General features: G+C 35.2%; 1 protein-coding gene and 1 long non-coding RNA gene across 2 annotated transcripts in view; one reads left to right on the top strand and one right to left on the bottom strand.

Moving 5' to 3' along the window:
- The window catches only part of LOC143230885 (fasciclin-2-like), a 151,690-nt gene that overhangs the window by 15,670 nt on the left and 110,074 nt on the right, over nt 1-25,946 (bottom strand). The window contains exons 8-12 of the mRNA XM_076465178.1: nt 25,781-25,937; nt 16,464-16,654; nt 9,405-9,504; nt 8,868-9,038; nt 3,606-3,862 (exon numbers count right to left, since the gene is read on the bottom strand). Coding sequence (XP_076321293.1) covers nt 3,606-3,862; nt 8,868-9,038; nt 9,405-9,504; nt 16,464-16,654; nt 25,781-25,937 — 876 coding nt within the window. The remainder of the gene's footprint in view (nt 1-3,605; nt 3,863-8,867; nt 9,039-9,404; nt 9,505-16,463; nt 16,655-25,780; nt 25,938-25,946) is intronic.
- Nucleotides 1-25,946, top strand: part of LOC143230886 (uncharacterized) — an 82,811-nt gene that overhangs the window by 31,033 nt on the left and 25,832 nt on the right. The window contains exon 2 of the long non-coding RNA XR_013016660.1: nt 3,691-3,818. This is a non-coding gene — a long non-coding RNA (uncharacterized LOC143230886). The remainder of the gene's footprint in view (nt 1-3,690; nt 3,819-25,946) is intronic.

Raw genomic sequence — 25,946 nt, 5'->3', positions numbered from 1 at the left:
CCTTGGTGATTGTTATAAGCTACCCTAAATCCTTCAGCGATCAACCTATGCACCCCACCTCTGCTTATCTCCTAAAGAGATGTAATTTAGGCCATGGAGGAGTAAGTGGGACTTTCACCAACATGTGGGCCTTGTTCGATACCAAGGAAAATCAACAAGCAAGGGGAAGAAAGATGAATAGGAGTGTCCAAGGTATCCTGTGCAATGTCCCACTAGTCATGAAGGGCCCACTGAAGCAAATGCATGAGCCGTGCCAAGGGGTATAACAATTGTCAGAGGTGACCACTATCCCCAAATCTATAGAACCTAACCAATATGTAAGTAAAGGAGAATACAGGGTACTTTGAACAGCCAGTTTCATAGAATCAAGTCTAAGAGGAGAAGGTAGAGTCTGATAGAGATGGGAGTTGAAAAAATGAGTCAAAATGTCACAAAAATGGAGCTATAAGAAGGACCCATATATACAGAACAGGGTGATGGGTTCACGAGAATATAGCACTACAGTCCATAAAACAACTAAAGAAAAGTGAACCGCATGTGTAAGGCCATAGCTAAAGAAAAAGTAGCTGACAGTGAAAGGGAAGAGGGGAAAGCATCCTCCTAAACCCCATAGGATTCCTACAAAATTTCAGCTAGTAAAAGGAAGGCCAATGCTGGAAAACAAGGCAGAGGTAGAACAAATAAGAATTTTTTAGACTTGTCCCATCATCCTGTCATATAGGTAAACTGAACCCACAACTAGTGTTCCAGAATGTGGGAGCTTTCCTGAAAAGTTGCAATGTCAGACCTATCCAAAGCCCAGAGGAGACAGACATATCAATGCTAGCACCAAATGGGATGGTAAAATTATATTATGAATCCAAACAAAATGGAATGAAGAAACAAAAAAATTGAAATAAAACAATACATATCTGAGATATAAGCTCTGAGGAAACGAACAAGGGCTGAACAGAATCCTTGGAAAGGTGTGGGAAATAAAGGAAGAATAAGGGCACAACAAAGGAGACAACATGCATTTCATATAGTGCTTTCTCTCTCTGAGCAGGAACAAAGGCCACAAAATCCCCTGATGGGTTGCCTGCACATGTGGCCAAAAGCGCTAGAACAGATGAGTGACATGCACCCGAAACAGTAACAGTAATTTCAGAATTCATGCGTGACATGAAATCAACAAAAAATGTATGGCAAATACAGGTAAATAAAATGGTCTCAAAAAGAATTGAAATGAAGGTGAATGAAAATAAGTTGAAGAAAATTAATGTGAACGAAGTTAAAGAAAGTTAAACCACTTTTAGGGTAATAATCATTCTAAATAAAGATATCTGTATTCAAGCACTACCAAACAAGAATTGATAATTAGGTGGTGGCACGTAGAAAGTATCGCATGATAGTAGTGCTCTCCTATTGGTGATGAAGTAACATGTGAGACACATGTTGGAACTTTGGATTCCAAAAGAGAGAGGATTCAAGGCATTAAAAAACTTCACAAATAGAGGGTAGTACAAAATGAAAAATGGTAATCTTGTGAGAGAAAGGACAGTACTATTTATTCAAAATTAATCTAGCTAATTTAATATTTCACAAGGTTTAGCCAGCTTAGTTCATTTATGTTAATCCTAAATCCATATATTAATCTAACTATGCAAAATAATCTCTACAAAACTTTTAATAAATAAATATATATATATACATTTCTTCACATACAATCAATGATACCTGTTACTTGAAAAGTGTTGTACCAGTACACACATAATCTGACATACTGCTTCCAAAATTACCTAGTTACTAATATAAGTGCCTCAAAAATTGCTGTAACAAAACAACTTTGAGTTAATCATTCATATAAATATATTGCCACTACACATTACTTATCACAGAGTTAAGTAGGACAGCACAGAATTACTATTTATCTTAGTTATAATATTAGGTCATCCCATAAGTATTGTCTGAAAATTTAATACAGAAAGTGCATCATCATTTCTGTCTTTGTAGAAAGCTTTAATGATTAAAATATGTAGTAGGATGTGTATAAAAATGTTCAGACAAATAAAATAAACTAACCCAACTACACTTTTTCAGATATTTAATCAAATAAACCCTTAAAAAAATGGATGTGTCTGAGGAGAACACTAGGCATATAATGCTTTATGAGTTTAAAAAAAAACAATAGTGCAGTATCTCTCAATGAAAGAAAATGTCGAAGGTGATTTCAGAAGTTCAGGTCAGGTGACTAAAGCTTAATTGATGCGCCACGTTCAGGTCGTCCTGTTGAGTTTAATGATAACTTGTTGCTGGCTGCACTTGATGAAGATTGTGCTGTAAAAGTTGAAGAACTAGCACAGAAGCTTAATTCAACCCATTCAACAGTTCACTGTCATCTGCAACAGCTTGGAAAGGTGTGAAAAACTTGGAAAATGGGTCCCCCATGATTTGACAGAAGCTAATCTTAAATGAAGAGTGGACATTTTCACTTCTCTGGACTCTCATGAATGTAACTCACCTTTTTTGGACAGGTCAGTGACCGGAGATGAAAAATGGATATTTTATAAAAATGTTAAGCACTGCAGACAATGGCTCAGTGCATATAAATTGGTTAAAGCACAGCCCAAAATGGACCTCCACCCTAGGAAAGTTTTGTTTTTAGCATTTGGTGGGATATTGTTGGTGTGATCCACTTTGAGTTGCTGCCACTCAATGTAAAAATTACATCAGACTTCTATTGTCAACAGATAGAGTACTTGAATGTTGCACTGAAAGAAAAGAGGCCTGCTTTAATCAATCGTAAAGGTGTTGTATTATACCAGGATAATGCATGGCCCCATACAGCAAGGATCACATCTGTAAAGATTGAAGAGCTAGACTGGGAAAACTTCCACATCCTTTTTATTCTCCAGACCTTGCCCCATCTGATTATCATCTATTCCAAAGTTTGCAGAATTATCTTGATGGAAAAGAACTTGGAACACATGAAGATGTCAAAACTACCCTCTCTACATTCTTTTCCTCCAAACCCCAAGAATTTTAAGAGAAGCAGCATTCAGAAGGTTGTGAATCGTTGGCAGGACATAATTAATAATAATGGAACATACATTATTGATCAAATAACATTAAAAGTGTTTGAAATTCTTTCTCTTTTTCTGAACCTAAAATCAGACATTACTTAAGGGATGACCTGATAATTCTTATAAAATTACAATTCTCATTAACTATAGATTATGACTGAAGTTTATTTCAAAAATACCCATTTTGATTCATTAGAAATATAAAGCAAAAACATTTTCATGCTATTTTTAATCAGCAGAATAATATATCAAAATCTAAAGTATTTTCTTGGCTATTACATAAGATGAAGTCTCACACATTTGATTGAAGAGAACAAGTAATCTTTCCTTTTTCAGTAAAGATTATCAAATATAAAAGATCTTCACAAGCTGAAGTTGCCTCTGAAAGCCACTTAATGAATAACACTCAAATTACATATTTTCCCTAAACTATGGTTTACATAACAAAGCCAAACACAGGATTTATTTACCACTAAGTTTCTGCAATAATACATTATAAACCAATTATAATAGCACTAATGTATCTGAAATTGTGTCCTGTACCTTAAAGTAACGTATCTGAAAAAACGTGATAGGTTTTCCATTGTCATGATTTATATTCCACTGAACATCCATTTTATCTGGATAGGTACTCATGTTTCCTGTAGGTGAAATTATTGTTGGTGGATCAGGGGCAGATTCTTCTGGCATTTTCCAGGGCTCTTTATCAAGCCATGTTCCTGTGCCAACTGCATTCTTTGCAGCAAATCGAAAAATGTAAGTAGCTCTTGGTTTCAGGCTTTCCAGAATGTATGTTGTTCCTATTCAAACACACAGACACATATACATTAGTTATTAGTAAAAACTGATAGAAAAAATAAATAAATAAAATTATTGTTCATTTTATTTGTACATTAAAGCCAAGTACACTTTCATACAAAATAAAAATATACTACTAGCTGCAAAACATTTGTAGTAATTTTAATGATTTCACTTGAATTTTCATAATTCTATCATTTTAATGCATGTCTTTAAAGCTATCCTTTGTTGCAAGCATTATGTATTAGACAATTTTGGATATAAAAAAACTCTCAGCAGCCCTATATTGTTCATCAGAGGGCATGATAAAGTGATATATTCACACTGTGATGAACTACTTTGTCATAATTTACTTTTAATCAGTTCTTATAATGTACCCTAATAAAACATAGAAGACAATGTCAAGATCTGCCTTCACTGCCACTAAGCTATTAGACCTCCTCTGTATACACAAAAGTTGACATATAAACATGAGGTGTAATAAAAAAGTCTTATTTACAACTGTTATCTTTGGAAGGTAATATTAAATAAGACAAAATAACAACATGATATAAAATTTACAACTCTTGGTTCCAACATGCACTGTGATTCATTTATTTCTTAAGTATAAAGAATCTCACACCTTGGTAAAGAGAATGTATAAAGTGTATTACAATGAAAACAGCAAGCATGCCAAATCAATGGTTGTTAATTTTAACTTAGTATGCAGATATTAAAGTAGACGACAGCTTCTTAAATATTTTGTGAACGTTAAACAAACTGGATAAGGATTTTACAATTAAGAACCAGCAAATGAAGGAGAATTTATCAAATGTTACCACCAACATACAGTATAGTTCCAGACTGAGAAGAAGGAATAGACTAAAAATTCCTGTACAAATCAGAATTTTGAAGAGAAACTGTTCGGAACATAAAATAAATGACAGTTTTAAGGCAGATAATTATCCAACATTAAGGTTTAAGTCAGTCCACAACTGCAAAAAAATAAATAAATAAAAATAAAAGGAAAGACCCCCTTTCATACTTAATTCCTAAACAAGTCAAGAACTGAAAATTCAAGTAAAATAACTGTAAACATTACTTAACTCATTTTGGAAGGCAGTGTTATGTAATATCGAGGTTAATTGTGCTTTATAAGAATGGAATGTTGATGTTTTGCCATGGACAGCATGTTCAGCACTCACATCACATCATTAGTTTACAACAAATTCCTAACCATTAAAAAACTGTAATGCTGCTATGGGAAAATCTATGGCTGGAGGAAATAAAAAACAATATTTTCCAAAGAGAAATATGTATACAGCAAGACTGTTAAATGGCACAAACACTTCAAAGAGCCTTTACTGGAGCAGGAAAAATCTGTAGAGTAGATAATTAATTAAAGATAATGATGGGCTCTGAAATCATACTTCAAATCAATGTGAAAAATGTCCTCAACCAAAAACTCTTCCAATGAACTGGAAAAATCTTCTTTTACCATTAACAAGATGAGAAAAAAACATTTTGAAGTTGGCAAAGGCTCACAAGCTTCCTGTTATACATTAAAATGAACAGTTAGTTTCATCAAAAAGAAGGTTAAAGAAACCAGAATTAGTGAAATTACATTAAGACTACACACCTGTCACATAATCTAATGCATTTCCAATGGACTTTTGTGCTCTTGGTCTACTTAAATGGGGACTTTAAAGTAAACTATAATCAACAGTAACAATGATTTAATATACTGTATGAATAAAGGTCTTTTGATGCTCAATATTACATTTAATCTTGGTCTACAGAACATTTCTTATTGCGTGTGCCAAGATTTGAGTCCATGCAGTTGTTTATGTCAGCAATTATATATAGGCAACCTGTGTACAATATAAATATAGCTACATGACATAAACACTTATAATGAAATATTATTAACTGTAAAGAATTAATGATTTTCATAAATGAACAGGGAGAATGAAAGGCATTATTTTCATATTGATTAGCACTGAAAGCTAATGAATATCTTATGCAATGATCATCCATCAAAATTATATTTTGAATCAAACATTATTCCATAATATTTAAAACAATTATTCCTTGTAAGATATGAAAATGAAAAGTATTTCCAATTGCTATGTCTTCTAAATGCCCCACAACACTGTTCTACCAGGAATAAAATCCTAAGGAAATAACCCTCAAGAACATATTCTTTGGTACATAGAAAATACAGTTACAAATATAATAATTAGAAACTCTTTACAAAAGTTTCAGAAAATATGGCAAAACTAAACAGGGAGCTATCTACGTTAAATATCTATAATATTGAACTGACAGACTAGACAGAAGGATAGTGAGCAAAAGCACCCATCATTAATTCTCGACCTACACTAATTGTATAGAGGGATTTGGACATAACCTTTGTAATGAATATATGAACCAAAAGTATAAAACACATTTTTTTCTGGCAATAGGATGCTAACCATTATGCCATGTATAGTCCACTCTTACAAGAGGTAATTAACCCTATGACTCTAGAAAACTTTTTAAACCTCTTTCTGCCATGAGGTTTTACTAAGTTAAATTCAAAATTGAATTAAACCACTTAACAAACATATTTTAATGAAATTACAATTATCAAGTATGTTATAATTTAATGTTTCATGTTATTGGTTTTATTCCTTTATTTTAGAAAGAAGCATATAAAACAACAAATAAAACTGCAGTTTTTGCTGTCACATGACTCACGTACAGTTACAAGTCTAAACTTAACAAGTTATTATACACAATACTGTGAGAAAATAATATAGACTGTTGGCATAAAAGGTCAAATTAAAGTTCCACCCATCTTTCATTAGTGCCTAGAAAATTTGAAAGAATTTCTCAATTGGGAGTTTGACATTCTAATACTTCTAAGCTTAAGGTCAGCCATGCTCACTTGCAATGGCAAAGCTGTGTGCTGTGTTACCAAATGACAGGCTCATAAACAATAGAAAGAGCAAATTTCACACTATTTAGTTATAGCCTGAAGAAACCTCTACCAGTGAAAAAATGTGTAGCATGACATAGAAAAGAAGGTTAGTTCATTGCTCTCTTCAGGGGGTATGTAGTACTTGGCAAGTGTTTCTCACTTTATATGTATTAGTTTACTAAACAATTAGACTGCATTTAGGTTTTACATCTATATTTTAATTAGTTATGTGTTATTTGTGTTTATCAAAGTATATTTGAAAATTTCATTATTGTATACATTTAGCTTGATGTAGTTTGATTTGTAGAAATGTCTAAAGCAAGATGGCATCACTTGAGTGTGTGAACATTAGTGAAAATTTGTGGATGACACTTGCTCTATAATACCTATATAACACAATGGAGTCAGGTTGGCATCCCTACATCAAGAATAAAATAACAACAAAATGAATAGGAAAATCAAAAATAAACTCTAAGTAAAAAGACAAGGACATGACATTAAACATTTTAGAAAAACAAGATTCAAAGCATTCTAGGAAGATTTAAAAGATGTACATATTTCCATTTCCCAAATTTAAACATTTTATTGCACTATATATTGATGATAATATCATGAGTTAATGATATAATAAAGAAAATGGAAAATAAAATATGAATATTTACTTTAAAAAAACATTTGATATTCATTTAGGAGTTTCTAGAAATTATGTGAATGAAATGTGAAAACTATAAGATAATATATAATACTTTTTATATTCAAAATCAAAATCACATTGTAGTGAACTATTCAGAACAAGTGTAAATAACTACATTAAATAATGAATGTTTTATTAGTAGAAAAAAAATCAAATTTAAATATCTTATTTTTTCTAAAACTACATAATCTTAAGATCATTCAAGATAAATCTGAAACTATTCCATCAACTAGTTGTACTTTTATAAAGACTTTTCCTGAGAATTACATACCTACTTACAATGTAAGAAGAGCATCATCCTAAATTTAGAAAGCTGTATTTTAATACACTTTATTCAATCCTTGTTAATAATAACCTAGTGAAAGCTATAATAAAGATTTAATTAGCAGAACATTGTAATTACACAATCAAGTCAAGTAAGTAACGGTTTCTCAGATACCAATTTAAAAGTTATTGGTTTCTCGAATGCTACTTTATTCAGAAAACAGAAATTATTTCTCTTGGGTTAAGATTAAGCACTATTCAAAGTGACTGGGACATAAAATTATTTTTTCAAGGTTTTCCAATTTCAAGTTCAATATTTAAGCACTTACAAGAGCCAACATGAATTACCCTTTCTGAACCAACTCAGTTTATTATTCTAGTTACAAACACCCAAACTTCAAATTACAATACAAGCCTATCACTGACTCAAAACATAGTCAAACATACAAAAATACCACAAAATAACAGCAGTGTGAGATAAAACACAACTTAAGAATCTTTTTAAAATAAGTAATTTTTTTAGATGGTAAAAAGGAATTTTTTTTGTACACGAGTAACAAATAAAAACTATATTTTCATGTTTTTCTTTTAATTTCTTTCATTGTCTTTCTTTGTGATAACAATGTATAAAATATTCATGTTCCAATAACTCATGAACTTTATTGAAAAAAGTATTTGCAGGACCATAAAAACTAAGTATTAAAAATCAATTTAAATAGGAAGAACATAAAATCTATATGAAAAATACTCAAATGTTTATTAAATACATGCAATTAATGACAAAAAACTATCTCGCATTGCAAGTTATTTTACAAAGAGTAACTTACAAACATCAATAATACATCTAAATCATTTTGTGCAAAGACCTAAAGAAATTTGTTTTTATCACAATATTTTATTTTTTCCCAATAATATTGTTTAAACTCAAGTTCCTTTTTGAAGTTAAGCAGCTTTATTTAAGTAAGTACAATAAATAAACATTTAAAGCAAAAAAAATAGTAATTTTAATAATTAAATGATTGACAAAGAATAGTTGGGACAAACTTAGTTTTAAACTTTTTAGATATTTACAATAAATACAAACACCATGGAAAACGACTAATTTTACCTGCTGGCCATTCTTTTATTTTGAAATTTTCTGGGGCATCACTTTCTTCCCTGTACTCTACCAAGTATGATGAAATAGGCAGTCCTCCATCATCATCGCCCAAAAACTCAAAAGATATTGTTGTTGAGGTAACTTCCTTGTAATCCACCTGAGACAATTTTCCTGGAACATCTTGAAAATAAAAATTTGAATATGGTTAAGTGTACAAATTTGTAAATTGCAAGCAATTCTGACAGGTAGTTTAAGTTATCATTCAGAAATTCTTCACACTAAATTAGTCTGGATACAGAAAAACAGCAGGATTTGTATCCAGAAGGCATCTTTATATGAAAATAAACAAACAGAAACATCTTTAACTGGCTAAACTACATGTAACTGAAGCTAATGCTACAGAAATATGTGGATTTGAAGCTAACAAATCTTGGTGTGACTTTCAGTTTAAGAAATGTTTAAAACACATGTGAGCATTGCATCCACAAAAATAAAAAAATCACAATCAGTTTTATACCATCCTGACAGTTTATAGGCAAAACTTACAAGCTTCATCCAGCTGAATAGTAATGTTGTCTTTTCCATGCTCATTTATTCCTTCACACTTGTAGAAGCCATATACATCAAATTCTGAAGATGGTGTCACCTTGGTGAAAAAACACACAAAGATAAATCTTGTTAGTAGTATAAACTGCCTAAGTCGTACTTTTATCAAAATAGAGCAGAGAACACTGTTTCAACCTTCTTAGATCATTTTCTGGTTAACAAAGTTGTTTTTTTAACCTGAAGATGGCCTGAGAAGGTCAAAATGTTGTTCTCTGCTTTATTTTGGTAAAAGTACGAATACCCATACCAACTGTCCTGAGATACAAATTTTGCTTAAAGTGGGTTTCTAGTCATCACAAAAGCCTAAGTCCTTATTATCTATTGTTTCCAGAAAATTCTAAAACAACACGTATAAGTAAAAAAATAAACAACTTGTGTGTATATACTTGTTTGTACTACAGTTTGTGCGCTAATTTATGTACAGGGTGGCCCGTAAGTCCCTACCCATCCATATATCATATGTATCCAGTGTATCTGTGTGCTGTCCCTCATTTTTGCTGCATAATAAGTATCCACATACTTGTCACAATACATTCTTCAAGTGTAAATGGGCTTACATTGGCCATATTTCTCTGAAAAAAAAGAGAAAAATTTATAATACATGCTCAATTGAATATAACATAATAACATATGGATGGGTAGGGACTTACGGGCCACCCTGTATGTTTTACAGGGTCTTTTCTGCTTATAAGTGGAAGAAAGTTTACTGAAGTTTATAATTTCCCTACAGTGAAAATGTATTTTGATAGACACTTACCTTCTCTCAGAAATAGCTTTTCTTGACTTACACTGCCTTCTATATGTACAAATTTTCATTTGCCACTAGCCTTTGTACGCCTACCTACTCTCATATGTATTCATGTGAAACACCTACGTGCTATCTTACAAATGATCATGCAGAAACCTTTTCCTAATAAGAATGTGACACAACTCCTATTGTCACTAGTGCCTCTTTTCTGTACAGCCCATAATCACTTCAAGATTGGGCACTACATACAAAACCCAAATTGTAAATGAGGAGGTCAGGTGAAAAATGTGACCAGAGGTATTTATTGGAAATACACTTTCAGTGTTGGAAAATATTAACGTCTGACACAATATGTCACAAATAAAATCCCAAAATAAGTTGGAAGAGGGTCTGGTAAGAAGATAGCTTCTCCCTTTAGAAAGCATCCAAAGGAAGACCATGGGGCTAGTGAATAAATGTAAGGTAATATACCTGTAGGAGATAGCACCATTTCTGGGCCAGGTATACTTCACTTACACCCATATTAGAATATGTGCACATCCAACTGTCTATCATCATATTTGCTGGGAATCAACATCTGTGGAACAGTAGGAAGATAAACAGCAAAGTGGGCTGCATCTCAAGTTCATCACCAGGTGGCTTTGGAATATATTGTCCAGTCTGCAGTAGGAGGGAGGCACCCAGCCATATATGTGTGAAATTATGGGACCCCAGCTATAGAATGGCTAGGGCTTGTTGAACCATTAATGGGAGATTGATCTCAACCAAGCAACACCAGATGAACTGTGATAGTGATATCTGGCCCATAGTAGTAGAAGTGTCTTTTAACATTCTTCTCCCATACAGAAAGTGGTAAAGAAGATAAGCCTCCACACCAAGAATCCACATCATCAAGTATGCAAATCTATTACAACTATCACCATATTCAATGGGAACCAACAATTGGTGGATAGCAAAGTGGGGTACATATCCATTCCATCACTATATGACACTGGAAATGCATCATCCAGTCCATGGTAGGAAAAAAGTACCTGGCCACACACACGTGAGGTCTTATTTGGTTGGTTCAGTTCCAAACATCATCATATACCCTGGAACTGACATTCTAGGAACAGTTGGTAAGAGGGTGGCTCATGTTGGTAAAATGCATTATCCAACACCTGATGGTATCTAAAATTGTACATCAGGTATGCAGGAAGACAAGCATCAATGCCATCTACACCAGCAGATCACCACTGCCCTACTCTTAACTGAGTGAAACTGAGTACATTCAGTTGAAGTCTTCATGTTCCACCTGCCCAGCAGCTTGGAACTGGTAAGTGGTAAGGGCTCTCATACTCCATTAAAAGAAGGGGAAACAGAAATTCCAGAGGAATGCTGCACCAGAGACAATGCAATGGGTGACCACAACATATGGATTATCTAGAATGGGCAGTAATCCAAGTCCGCTCTACTCATGTTAGTCCAAGAATATATGGTCTAGAATGAACATCTCTATTAAATAAGATACCACAAGGCATACCTAAAAGCAGTTTTGCAATCTCACCAGTAGGTTTATATGAAATACAACTCTTACAGTGCAGATTTAAGAATAAATATGCCTGGTCAGAAAACCCTAACCATAAAGTAGAATCTTAAGATGCAAATTAAGCCCCTGTAAAGAGAAGATAGAAAAAAAAAAGCACTCACACATAGAGAAATCATGCACCAAAAATGATGATGGATGGAAGATGAAAACCCACTGAACAAGAAAAGGTTAGATGGTGAAGAAAAATGAACAATGAATATATGACGAATGATTCACATACCAGCATGAATAATGTCCTTCAAAAAATGGTAGAAATGAGCAGCAAGTGAAAAAGGAAGATGACAGATATGGTGCAAAAAGACACAGAAAATATGTCAAACATCTAGCAAAAGGGAAGAATAAACCAGGCAAATCTAAACTGTAAGGATAGTAGGTGATATGTGAATGGGACATGGAAGAATACCAACGAATAAACAAAGAGGAATGACAGCAAAGAAGATATCAGTGCATGCTACTTAACAGCAGAGAGCCCTAGTCAGGGAGAGGAGGCAATGAGAGTCATAAAGTCATAAAGGTGTGATATGGTAGGAAAGGAATAAAATATAAACCCTATAACTCAAGAGCTGTCGAAAGGTACACCTTTTAAGAGTACTCAGGTCATAGAGTTTCTATTTCATTTCTATCAAGACTTCTCAAACTTACATGTTTTTGTTAACATCATGAATGGAAGGAAAGGAGATAAGTGTGAAGGTGAAAGAACCCTTCTGAGCAGGAAGGAATAGTTGGGAAAAAGGACAACATAGGAACAGTGAAATAAGGCACAGTGGATATCAATAGTGAACATGTCTTATCGAGTATTTTTGCACATTAACAAAAGTAAGAAAAACATTGTGAAGGAGTGGTGACAGAAGGAACAGGTGAATAATGGCTTGAACTGAAGAAGAGTGAAGGCATGGAGAACTATACTGAGGTTTCAATTTAGAAGAGAGGCAGAGTGAGGGGGAGGAGTGATGTAGAGATAAAAACAAAAGGAAATGTACTGACAGATGGAATACACAGGCATGTCACTGGAAATGAAACATGGCTAAGGCAGTGTGATATCAAGCGACTGAGAGACTTCTAGTAAAAAGCCAGTTAAGAAATGAAGAACAAAGATGTCATGCACTGTAAAATGCCAGCCCATATGGCCAGAGATTAGAAAAAAGCCATACATGAAAACAGAGAGAAGGAATAAAGAGTGATGTTGGACTAGAGTTGACTTTAAAGGGTGGGGTGAAAAACATTAGCAGAAAAGCAGGTGACACCACATGCAGGTAGAAGCCCATCCAGTCTTGACTGAAGGCACCTACAGAATATGGAATTGGAGATAAAAACCGTGGGAGCTCAGAATTAAGATGTGCGACAGAAGCATCTAGATCTGGAATTCCCATTTGGAACAAAAACACTAAAAACCCAGCAGGTCCAGTGACCATTTTGTAGTAACAATCTTGTTGGAACAAGCTTAATTTATGACTAGAAGCAGGGTCCTCAGAAACTAACAAGTCATCAAGAGAATATGATGGTTATTGGTTCAGTACAAGATGTCCAGTGTAGGAAAACAGATATGTTGACCAAGAGGACTCTTGCTTGAAGATGTATCACATCACAAGTCATGATGACAGAAGAAATCATCACTAGTTGGCCCTGAAGAACCAGAAGAAAATTAAACAATGCCAAAATAGCTGTGACAAACACCCAACAAGTGATATAGAGAGAGGACTCAGAGTTCACCACTTTGTGACCTCCAGGTAGGCAACCCAACTGGAAAGAGAGACATTTGTAAAGAGATGATTGTGGTTTTGTCTCAATCTAACCACCAGATAAAGTTGGTTTGTAAGAAAAGAAGAGAGTGATATCCAAGGGATTCCAAACAAGGCTGCACTGGTCCATCAAAGCCCATTAAATGTAATGCATGTGGGCATGCCCATGAGATACGAGTGCTTCCAGATAAACATACATCCCCAAAAGAGAAAGAACCTATAGTACAATTAGAAAAGGATGGGAGAATAGGTTGAGAACCAGTAATTCCATAACCTGCAAATGAAGGAGAGAAGGATGAGCCCAAATGATGAAGGAATTGAATAACACTTCATAGAGAATGAGGTACAGTATGTAGGTGAGAAAAGACTTCACTCCTGGTCTATGAAGGATGACAGTAGATGGTTTGGTGGTACCCCTTTACCTTCTAATCTTCTACTATCTTCAATAGACCAGGAGTAAGATCCCATCAAATAGACAAGTACAACTTCAGGGTTAAATGAGGTAGGACCAAAAAGCAATTTAGTGCTTTATAACAGGTCTGGACTTCTTGGGGACAACAAACTTTTTTTTTAAACAACAACAATACCAATATTATTCAAGTACAACAAATATTTTAGCCCTGATTGCACTTTTAACATAAATTGTAACTTTTTATTGTTAATCTTATGTATTAATTTCTTCATAAGGTACAAAAGCTTTTATTTTTATGTGATTATGCTATAAAGAAATTTTTTCCTTTGAAAAACAGTTTATAGCATTAATAAGAAATTACGTTTATTATATATTTCTGAAAAAATGTTTTATTTTGTTGGTTACTAGAAGTTATGCATATGAAAAATGCCCAATCAAATAAATCTTAGGGTAAAATCATGATTTGCCTAATTAATTAATAAGTTAAGGCAAGATGATTGAGTAAAACTAAACCTTTTCTTTTTCTAAAAAACATCTTTTTGTATGTCTATTAAATAATAATAATTAGCTTTAAGTATTATTTACTTGACTATTCTTACAATAACCAATTATTATTTCACTGTTTACATGATTTACTTCCTTTAATCTTATTCATATGCAGTAAACAATTCATTGATCAAATATGGTGTCAATCAATTCAGCATATTTGTCATATTTCAAACACCAATTTTGTAAAACATAGTTGAACAGCAATCAAAAACTTTGATGACTGTTCTGTCTGCACATGAAACAACTTAGGTAGGGCCTTTTGTTGGTATGCACATCAACATCAAAGCAATTCCTGTAAGCCAACTGGACATGTTACATATAAATCATAGGTTTCATAACAGTGTAGGTATTGTTCCTGCAGAAAAAGCAACAAGAACATTTACAACAGTTCACAACCATTTGAATATGCTCTTGATTCTTGTATCTTATTGATAGCTTGGAATGGTACAGTCTGACATTTTTTCTATGAGAGTAGTTGGGTAACGTTTGTACATAAAAAGTGGTTATGTTTGGGTTAATTTAATTGCCCAAAATAAGAGCGAGATTTATTGTTTCCACTTTTCTCCTATGAACGAGCAATTCTTTGTATTTCGATTGATGTTATGAATCTTGTCCTACAACCAATCTAATTTATTACATGCATTGTTGACAGCATGTTATGCAAAGGCTGAGAAGTTAGTTTTCATTCAGTAGGAAGTGTATTGGTTTTCACTGAATTGCTTTTCTATACTGTCTGCCTATCATTTCTATGCGTTAAATAATCAAAAACTAAATAGTTTAGTAAATTACTTTATATTTTAGTCTTTCTTTTAGGTTTTCTTGCAAATTTAGAAAATATAAACTTAAATCAGGGATTACAGCTTATGTGATTATAAAAATGAAGATGATGCATCTATGTAATCTAGTTTGATTTCTTTCAAAGCTCTTGTGGTTGTTCTGGTCCATTCAGTGTATGCTTTATTTTCTGATGAATGATATTACTCTATAAATTTCAAATGCTTCAATATGAGTACAGAAAATGGCTACTCTCTTGAAGATGGTTAATCTTGAAATTGTGAAGTTTTTGCTGCAATGTTATTTATTAGACAGGTATATTAGTGATGCTTCATGACATCTATGAAACTGAAAGTGTGTATGATATAAACATATCTGATAGTCAGATGTTTTAACTAGTATTTTACTGTTTTGGAGCTACAGAGAAACACAACAGATTTGTCATCAACACACAGTGTTTATACAATACTTTTCAAACATTTTCATCAATGTGTCATTCAAAGTAGATGAGGGTAGAATGCTTACAATAACACCACGTGTTACAAATGAAGTAATGTAAGTAAAAATAATTTTCAAACAAAAACAAATTACTAGTTTTAAGACATAGCTGCTGAAATATGGGAAGTTTGGTTTATTTTTAATTTTTCACATAATTTAGCAGTGAAAGACTAGATAGAAAGCAGCTAGTCATCACCACCCATAGTCAATTCTTGGGCTACTTGTTTACCAACAAATAACTGGATTGACCATCACATTATAATGCCCCACAGCTGAAAAGGCAAGCATGTTTGGCGTGATGGGAATTTGAACCTGTGACCATCGGATTATAAGTTGAACACCCCTAACCACTTGGCCATGTCAGGGCTTAGAATACGGTCAGAATAAGAATTTTGTACTATCTTATTTTTTCTAAAAATGCTTTAATACACACACATACACATATATAAGTTTGGATTTATAGAATAAATAAAATGTTGAAAATACACAAGAAATTTTCTTTGATTACGAATGATTAATACTAGCTTTATATATTAACAGTTAAAAAATACAGCATTAATTCTTATAATCATACCACTCTAGGGATTTCAGTATAATGAATACCTATAATTCAGTTAGTGATGTCTATTTTTGATTATGTGACAACTTGTATGGATTAGAAAAGTACAAAGTTAACATTAAAAACACTCACCAGTAACTTACTATACCCTCCTTCCCCATAAATGATGTAGGTTTCACTTTGGTCAGCCTTAATCTCTTGTTCACTATAGTACCACTTCACAGTTGCATTAGGAATGGCCTCAGCAATGCATGACAAATTAACTGGATTTTCATTCCATGTTTTAATTAACTTTGATTCAGGTGTCTTCATTTGTGGTTTAACTGTTAATACATCCATGGCAAACATATTTCATTAAACATATAAAGCAATACTTTTGAACTTAATGTAAATTACAGGAATAATTCACAACATTTTGGTTATAATTAAACATTAATTACTTAAAGTTTTTTTAATAGCAACATTATCAGATGTTTGAAATTTTTTGGCTGAACTTATGGAGTACATGAATGTTAGGACTCCATTATAGTAGCTGGAATTCCATCCTTTATTCAACAGACAGTTGTAATCTGTTAAGAAAGCAAATGTTAAACAGCACATATAAAACAAACTAAGAATATTTTAATTCTTTCTACAAATCTCTTTCCTTCTCTTCATAAAAGCTTCTTTAATATATATATATATATTTACATTTTAAGTTATAACAAACTATATATATACTTAGTTTGTTATAACTTAAAAAACAAGCCAAAACAAGAATAAATTAAACAAAAAATTATGCACTAATTAAAAAGATCCCAGGGTACAAGCTATAACATGGAATTATGAAACATATCCTAGGTTTTGTAGGTTACTAAGTATGTAGGACCCACACTGCAGTGGGGATACACTATCTATAAGTTTTAACTTCCATTCATTAGTTTCACATAAATGAAAAAGTAGCAATAGATATAGAAAGAGAAATTAGGAGAGCAAGATGTGGGTACTCAAGCCCACAATGTTCCATATCTAACCCTTCACTGCCTGCAGACAGTTATGGGAAGGTGACTGCTCTCCCAAGTAAAGAAAAAAATAATTGAACTAAAAATAAGAAAAAAAAGAAAAGAAAAGGAAAGAGGGTTCTCTTGTATGCATGTGTGTGTAAATATAATTTATAATTAACCTCCCACTCTGTCTGAATAGTATGTAATGCATCATCAGAAGCTACATGTTCCATTCCATTGTAAAACAAACATTCAAAAGCAGATGTAAAAATTTATAAGTTGACAGATACACTGGTTGATGAGTAAGGACAAGTGGTTATTTCAAACAACCAAAGAATTGGCTTCAAAAAACTGAATTTTAGTTCTAGTTCCAGATTGTATTTATTAACTATTAAGTTTCAAGTCAATGTGTGAGCTCTTCATAAAGTATGAGAGAATTATTAAAAGTGTCTCTTCTCGTTCTCTCAGAGAAAATATCTTACTCTCCTACATTATATATTTCTATTAAGAAAATTTTCATCTGTTCTAATTTTGAAGTATTCTTAATTCAGGTACAAAGGTATTCATTTCTAATTTAAATTTTTGAAGCTTAAATGGCCAAGGAACATATCTACTGTTTAATGGAATAAATGCACCATCCTTAACTTTGAATATGGAGGAAACCTTTGTAACTGAACTGTCAAATCAAATTGGTTGTTTGGCATTTAATGGTGCTAAACAACTAGGCTATTTGTGCTAAATACAAGTAAAAACATAAAACAGATAAAAGGAAAGAATGCCCAAAACTCATATAAAAAATTTAAACAGAATTAAAAAGCCAATGACTTGCATAAAGTTAGAAACACAAGCAAGTTGGACAGTATGACCATTGCTAATGACACTTTCCAACACCAAGGGTATATCCATAGAAATAACATGTTTAAACTGGTGCTGCTACTCACAGATGTAATGGCAGCACAAAGTGGGATACTGTAACTTGAGTGACACAAAGGCCACACATTGGTGGATCAGTCCCAGATAAAAGAAAATGGTGTTGATAGTGCCAGAGCAGATAGATTTAGCTGTGGTGTCGGCGAGCTCGTTCCCGTGAATACCAACGTGGCCCGGTATCCAGAAAAACTGTATAGAAGGAGACGTTAAAAAGAAATGGGCCAGTCGGTTTTGAATATCGGCGAGAACAGGGTGTGAACTAATGCAAAGCAATTCCAGAGCCAGTATAGAATTAAGTGAGTCAGTATAAATAGTGCAGTTTGAGTACTGCTTAGCTTTTATGTGATCCATGGCAAGAGAAATAGCATACAGTTCAGCAGTGAACACAGAAGCTGTAGAGGGGATTCTGCATGCAACCACCGAACCACAACAAATCATGTCAGAGCCCACACAATCACCTGATTTCGAACCATTTGTATAAACAGGAATGGAAGGATGGTTCAAAAGATGTTCAGCAAATAGCAGACAGTATTTCCAATCAGGAGTGTCTGCTTTTCTCAAATGACTTAAAAATAGGTCACATTAGGGGACTGTAAGAAGCCATGGTGGGATGGGCTGACAAGTGGATACAGCAATGTTATCCAAGGACAGACCCAATTCATCCAAGTGTGCCTGGATATGAAGGCCAAAAGGAGCAATGACAGAATGTCTGTTCTACAAAAGCATGGCCCACCAAAGAAGAAAAACACAACCCCAGATGGGATGTTTTGGTAAGGAATGAAGTTTCGAAGCATATAGTAAAGACAGTTGCAAACAGCGAAGGTGCAAAAAAGGTTCATGAGACTCTGTGTATAAGCTCTAGACTGGGGAAATGCACAAAGCCCCAGTGCAAAGCTGAAGTCCCTGATGATAAATGGGATCCGGATTCAAGGCCGAAGTCCCTGATGATAAATGGGATCCGGATTCAAGGCCGAAGTCCTTGCAGAGCCACAGACCAGTGACCCATAGTCTAGTTTCAATCAAATAACAGCACGATATATCTAGCATAGAACGTCAATCCACTCCCCACGTGGTGGAAGAGATGACATGAAGGATGTTCAGTGCTCTTGTACATTTGGCCCGTAGCTACTTGATCTGTGGTATAAAGGACAGCTTTCAGTTGAAGATAAGTCCCAACAACTTTGTCTCAGGGACCACAGGCAGCACAACTTCATGCAAACGGTTTTAGAGAGAGAAGTAAAAGTTGCTTGATGTGGTCCACTTCAGAAAACAATTGAGGGCAGTCTGTAGCTGCCGCTCAATATACCTCATGTTCAATGACTGACATGAGATGTGAAAGTCATTGACATAGAGCCCCTTTGCAACACTGAAAGGGAGTTGTTCAGTGATGGCATTAATTTTTATACTCAAAAGTGTGAAACAGCCCTGTAGAAAACAATGGGAAAGCGTTGAACCCACATGAACTTGGAATTTCCTTTTAAAGAATTTTTATACAAATGGGCAAGTGGCCACATAACCCATATATATGGAGGTCGCGCAAAATCCCATACCTCTATGTTGTATCACAAGCCTTCTCAATGTCAAAGAATATTGATACAAGATGTTGTCGTTTGAGAAAGGCTTCTCTGATTGACATTAAGTCGAATCAAGTGGTTCACCGTGGAGTGCTATTGTCGGAACCCAGAGTGGGTGGGTGAGAGGACGTTGTTTGATTCGAAGAACCAAACAAGACGAGCACGAACCATCCTCTCTAATGTCTTACAGAGACAGCTCGTCAAAGCAATTGGATGGTAGTTTGAAGAAATCATGGGATCCTTCCTAGGCTTAGAGAAAGGCAGGACAATAGCCTGGCACCAGGAAAAACATTCTCTTGATAGATACAGTTAAAAACAACCAGAAGAATAGCAAGAGATAGATGGTGCAGCATTTCATAGTGTACATCATCAGGTCCAACTGATGTACTGCCAGACCAATGAAGAGCCAGTTTGAGTGCCATCAGTGCAAAGTCACAGAGACAATAAGCTCGAGTTGCCCAAGTCTTGATGGCTAAGAAGGTGGAGGAAGAAGCAGAAGTGCTAGATCCCTGGCAAAAGCTTTCACCTAGAGTATCAGCTACTTCCTGGCCATCAGAGAGCAAGATTGAGGGGGACAATATTATATCGCCCACTGATCCTTCAAATCTTGTCCCATATGACTTTTGAACTGGTGATAGAAGATATGCTGGTTGTGAACGTAATACAAGATTCCATCTGGCTTTGACATCTTACCCACTGAGCATATACACGGGCCTGCTGGAAAGCGATGCAGTTCGAGAGTGTGGGATATCTACGAAAAGTATCCCAGGCCAGTTTTTGAGCCTTCCATGCCATGTGGCAAGCAGGATTCAACCACGAACGAGGATATAATGGAAAATGTGTCAAGGTTTTAAGAACACATTGAGTAGCAGCTTGTATAATACAATCAGCTACTGCTGCCACATAGTCGTCTATTGATGGCCAAGAATATGGGAGAAGAAACAGAAGTGCTGAATGCATGAGAAAAACTCTGGGAATATCAAAAATGTTCTCTGTACATCAGCAATTTCTTGGCTATTGGAGGGCAAGATGGAATGGGTATGGGAGACATACCTCCCACTGACCTTCCAAATCTTATCCTAGATGATTTTGGAACAGGTACTTGAAGAGATGCTACCTGTGAACTTAATCCAAGATTCACTTTAACTTTGATGCCTGACCTGCTGAGCAAGGACACGGGCATACTGATAAAGGATGAGGTTAAAAAAAAAGAGATGGGTACTGTTGGAAGGTATTCCAGGCCCATTTCTGAGCCTCCTGAGCAGGCAGATCTCCACCATGGAAATAGTATAGAGGTTTTAAGAATAGACTGAGAAGTTGCCTTACCTTTAGTAGTTACAGTTAATAACTGGTACCATGAAGTCATGTATCAGTGTCAGACAAATGACAGCAGGATCAACCCCCTTGGTTTATGACTACTCCATTTTTCTTTATTAGAAGGAGGCCTGTTGACCCCTATAGATCCTGCTCTTGGTTGAGTGGGCAGGTCTCTGTCAGTAGACATAGGTTCCAGAGACTGAGAGCATGAATGAATAATCATTCTACATCTTAGGGAAAAAGAAGGTTGACCTGAGCAGAAGCTGAGGCCAAAGGCACTCACTGGAAGGAATGGTGGGAACACAGACAGGATTAGATGTTGACTTGTCAACTTGCTTATCTACAGATGGCAAAAGACTCTTCACATGGTTGGAGAACGACTCTGATGGAGGCACAGGAAGATCTGTTTGCCCTCCCACTGTAACAGTGGCACATAGAGCAGCAGCACATGTCTGAGTTGTAACTGGGGGCAATAAATTCTGAGCATTGAAGTAAGAAATGCCATTAACAGTTTTGAAATGCTGTGCCTCTCTCTTCCACCCACTTAGGGCAAGAATGAAAGTAAAAGGGGTGGGAACCACTACAGTTAACATAATGAGGTTTCAATTTGACCTTGTAGGGATTGTGGTCTCTGCCACCACAACAAGCACACGTGAAAGAACTACAATGTGATGCCTCTGAAAGTCTGAATTGCTGACAGTGGGACATAAGAGAGATAAGAATGTACAGTCGTACCTTACAATTCTTATAACCTATTTTGACAGAGGTAAGTGGACACGGAGATGTAAATGTCAAAATTAAGGCATTGGTCAAATGCACAATTACATCCTTGCAAGAAGAGATACAGCACACAGCAAAAATGCCTGAAGAAACCAATAAAAATCTCAACAAGAACTTCTCTTGAAGAATTCAAAATAAGAAACGCAAAAGGATATTTATTTTATTTTAAGGAGAAATATATGTAATAACGTTACAAGCTCAGAGTATGTGATGTTACACGTGTTAAGGCACTGATTGTCAGACCAAAATGACAATAAAAGTTGTGCACTTTGAAAATGGAGAAAAACATCGGATTTTTCGCCAAAACGCATTCGTGCCCAATAAATTTGTTTGAGAGATCTGCAAGTTCTGCAAATGCAAAATCCCTATAAAAGTGACGGGTTCTCGGTTTCTATAGCTCAGTGTTAAGCCACCGACACGCAATACAGTTACGCCAAGACTGACTGAAGCACAACGCAACAATGCTATTGGTCGCATGGAAGCAGGCGAATCTTGATCAGATGTTGCCAGAGCTGTGAATGTCCACCCAAGCACCATCACAAGGCTATGGACTCGTCACCAACAACATGGATCAACCCGTGACCGTCCACGATCTGGCAGACCTTGTGTGAACATGCCCGCATAAGATCGCTACATCCGGTTATGTCACCTTCGGGATAGGACCACCACTGCGATGTCTACTGCCTCAACCATACCAGGGCTGCGTAGGATTTCCGATCAGACCGTACGCAACCATCTACGAGATGCAGGAATCCAACCTCAATGTCCAGTCAGAGGCATCATCCTCACCCAGCAACATCGTCAAGCACGGCTGCAGTGGACACGAGCACATCGGGTATGGCCTCATCGACGATGGAGGCATGTTTGGTTCAGTGATGAATCACGTTTTTTGCTTCGTAGGCAGGATGGAAGGACCCGTGTTTACCGTCGCCGAGGTGAACGTTTTGCAGCAGGAAGTTGACAGATTTGGTGGTGGCAACGTAATGATGTGGGCTGCCATCGCCTACAATGCCAGAACAGATCTTTTGCACATTTGAGGGAATCTTACGGCTCAACGATACATCGACGAGATTCTTAGGCCCCATGTTCAACCCATCATGGTGAACGTCAATGGCATTTTTAACATGACAACGCCCGACTCACCACTGTCTTCTTGAGACACCACAACATCAACGTTCTTCCCTGGCCCTCCAGATCACCAGATTTAAACCCCATCGAACATCTTTGGGACAAGTTGGACCGACGTTTGCGACGGCAGCAACCTCAACCACAGACTCTACCTCAGCTTGCAGCAGCTTTGCAGGCTGAGTGGACAGCCATTCCACAGGATGTGATTCGTCATCTCATCGCTTCCATGGGCAGGAGATGCCAAGCAGTTATTGATGCTCATGGGGGCATACTTGTTATTGACATTGAGTGACGTTAAACTTCAACTAGTGAGCGTGGATTTCGCCTTTGCAGACTTTGGATGTTCATCAGTGAATGTGCAAAGTTTCACACATGTCATACAGAACTACCCGGAATAAACTTGTTAACAATTTGTCTCAAATTTTGCCTTTTGCGCTTCTTTTTTTGAAGAGTTTACCATGGGGAGTAACCTCATTGTGTATATCCCTAATGGTCTTAGAATTGAGGAGGAGTTCAGTGTAGATGCTTCCCCCAACATGTAGCTTCTTGACAGACTGTGAATAGCCCAGCAAGCCCCTCTAATCTCTTCTGAATAAGAAAGGAAGACATTGGTTCTAAAGGTTTGTCAGACAAAGAATGGAGTGTGAGAAAATGAGGTACAGGTGTAAAATGACTTGGAGACTGATGTTCAGTTTTCAAGACATGGTCATTTACCAATGATTTTATTGAGATTTAGGGGATCCATAACATACCCACTGACCCCACCCACCATGGAGTCCTACAAGAAGATGTACTAGAATGCCAAATAAGAATATTGCAGCAACACTAGGTTTTTTGTGAGCACTATAACCAAATAACAACATCAGACATATTGCTTGCAACACCTGTTGAAAATGCTTAACACTGGTACTCGGTTGACCCTAGCCCAACAGGATCAGCTGACTGACACTCCTCTTCAGGAATTCGAGTCCAAAATAGTATATTGGGGTTTGACTCCTCAACCACCAGGATCATTTCTCCCCTTTCATGGATCATCAAGCATGGCAAACACATGGATGGGCATTCAGAATGCAGAGAATGTATACTGATAAGACAACCTTTTCTGGGAGGTCCCCTCACCATGTACAGGTATCCTCTTCAAGGGATGCAATTATCAAATGAAAGATACATACATGCATTCCATTGGCTGTTTTTTGATACGCTAGCTACTATAAGAAGACACCTTAACAATGGAGTTTTGGTGCTACCAAACCAGATTCATTCAAACCTTTGAGGAGACCCAACTAATTTCTGTTCTGAAGGAATCAAAACTTGCTTGTGAAGTTTTGTCACTGTTTAGCCTTTTCTTCATTACTTTTACTTGTCATGCGTTGCGTTTACTTTATCATTAAATACATGGCATCCTTAATGTTTAAACTCAACATATCACAATATTATTGGCCATTCTTTTACTTTTTTCAGTAAATAAGGTGTCTCATTTTATTGCTTCAAACTTAAACATTGTGTTTCGTCTCTTTAAATCCACAAGCTTCTTGTTTTTGTGGAAATATGTGATTGTGCACAGGTTTATCAACACTTACATCTGACAAAGAACTGACAATTGAGCATATAAACTTGTGTTTAAATAAATATACTAAAACAAGCTACAAGTTTATTTTTGATAAGTTTTCCAAAATTAGCAAAAGAAAGACTCAAAAATTACAGAGTACTGTTTGTTCTGGGAACCAGTTAATTATAGACAAGCCACAAGAAAATATAATCATTAAAACCTGAGAAAGAAAATTATATATACATGGAAAAATCAAAGGAATGAAAACAATGGTCTCAATTGTATGATTATATCTGTTCTTCTCATATAACAAAACTTTATAAACATTGTAACAGGTTGCAACTGCTCGCAATTTCAACAACTGTTATCTCCTTAAGACAGCACCCAGTGTTGGTATGAGTAAAAAAACAGACACCATTTATGTACAGGATAAGTTGAACATTTGTGAAATTGTTCTTATTTTGTATCAAGGTTTTTGGAAATATTTTAAATTTAGAAATATAAAAACCTATTAAAAAAACATCTTCTAAACTGTAGTAAGTGTATAAGACCTTAAAATTTGAATTTCTACAACTGGTTAAGGATACTTATTCAGCCACAGCAGAATATGAGAATGTTCTCTTTCACAAGTGGCACATAATTCAGTAAACTGCTTTAGATTTTTGATTTTGAAGCAGACCAGTTCCTCTTTCACATTCCAGTTGGCTATTTATCTGATTGTTTTCATTCCACAGATAAGAAATTGGACATATTTTACATAAAAGAGATAAACAGACAATTGAAAACACATAATAACAAACATTAAGAGAGATATTGCTGTGTCTAACTAGCAGTTAGCACTGCTTAGTGTCTTCACTGGTACAACTTATTCATAGCAGAACCTTAATACACGTTTTTTTTTAAAGTGGCCAAAATGACAAATAAATTGATATAAATGTAAGTAAAAATATCTTTCAGTTGTTATTATGTTTAATATGCTTATGTGAATACAGAAATGCTTATACAGTACAAATGAAAAGTTATATTTAGTCGATCTTATAAGACTCACATTTCAGCTGATTTGTACAGAATTAAAAATGGCAATCAAATAAAAGTTCATTACACTAGAAGTAAATAAACAAAGCACATTAACAATCATCCAAGTTCATTTACATGTATGACACATCAAAGAACTGATCATTTTCTTACATTCTACTGTGAGATGTCCAGGCTTTTCTACACTTCCAGCTACATTTTCTGCATAACAAAAGTACAAACCACCATCTTGCTTCTGAACTTGGTTTATGGTCATTTTCAAACTTATAACCTTCTTTTCTTCAACTGTATTAACAGACATCCTCTCTCCCTGAGTGAA

This window comes from Tachypleus tridentatus, chromosome 10 (genome assembly GCF_004210375.1).
Source record: "Tachypleus tridentatus isolate NWPU-2018 chromosome 10, ASM421037v1, whole genome shotgun sequence".
Lineage (NCBI taxonomy): Eukaryota > Metazoa > Arthropoda > Merostomata > Xiphosura > Limulidae > Tachypleus > Tachypleus tridentatus.
Note: the sequence above shows the minus strand (reverse complement) of the source record. Positions and strands in the feature narration are given on the sequence as shown.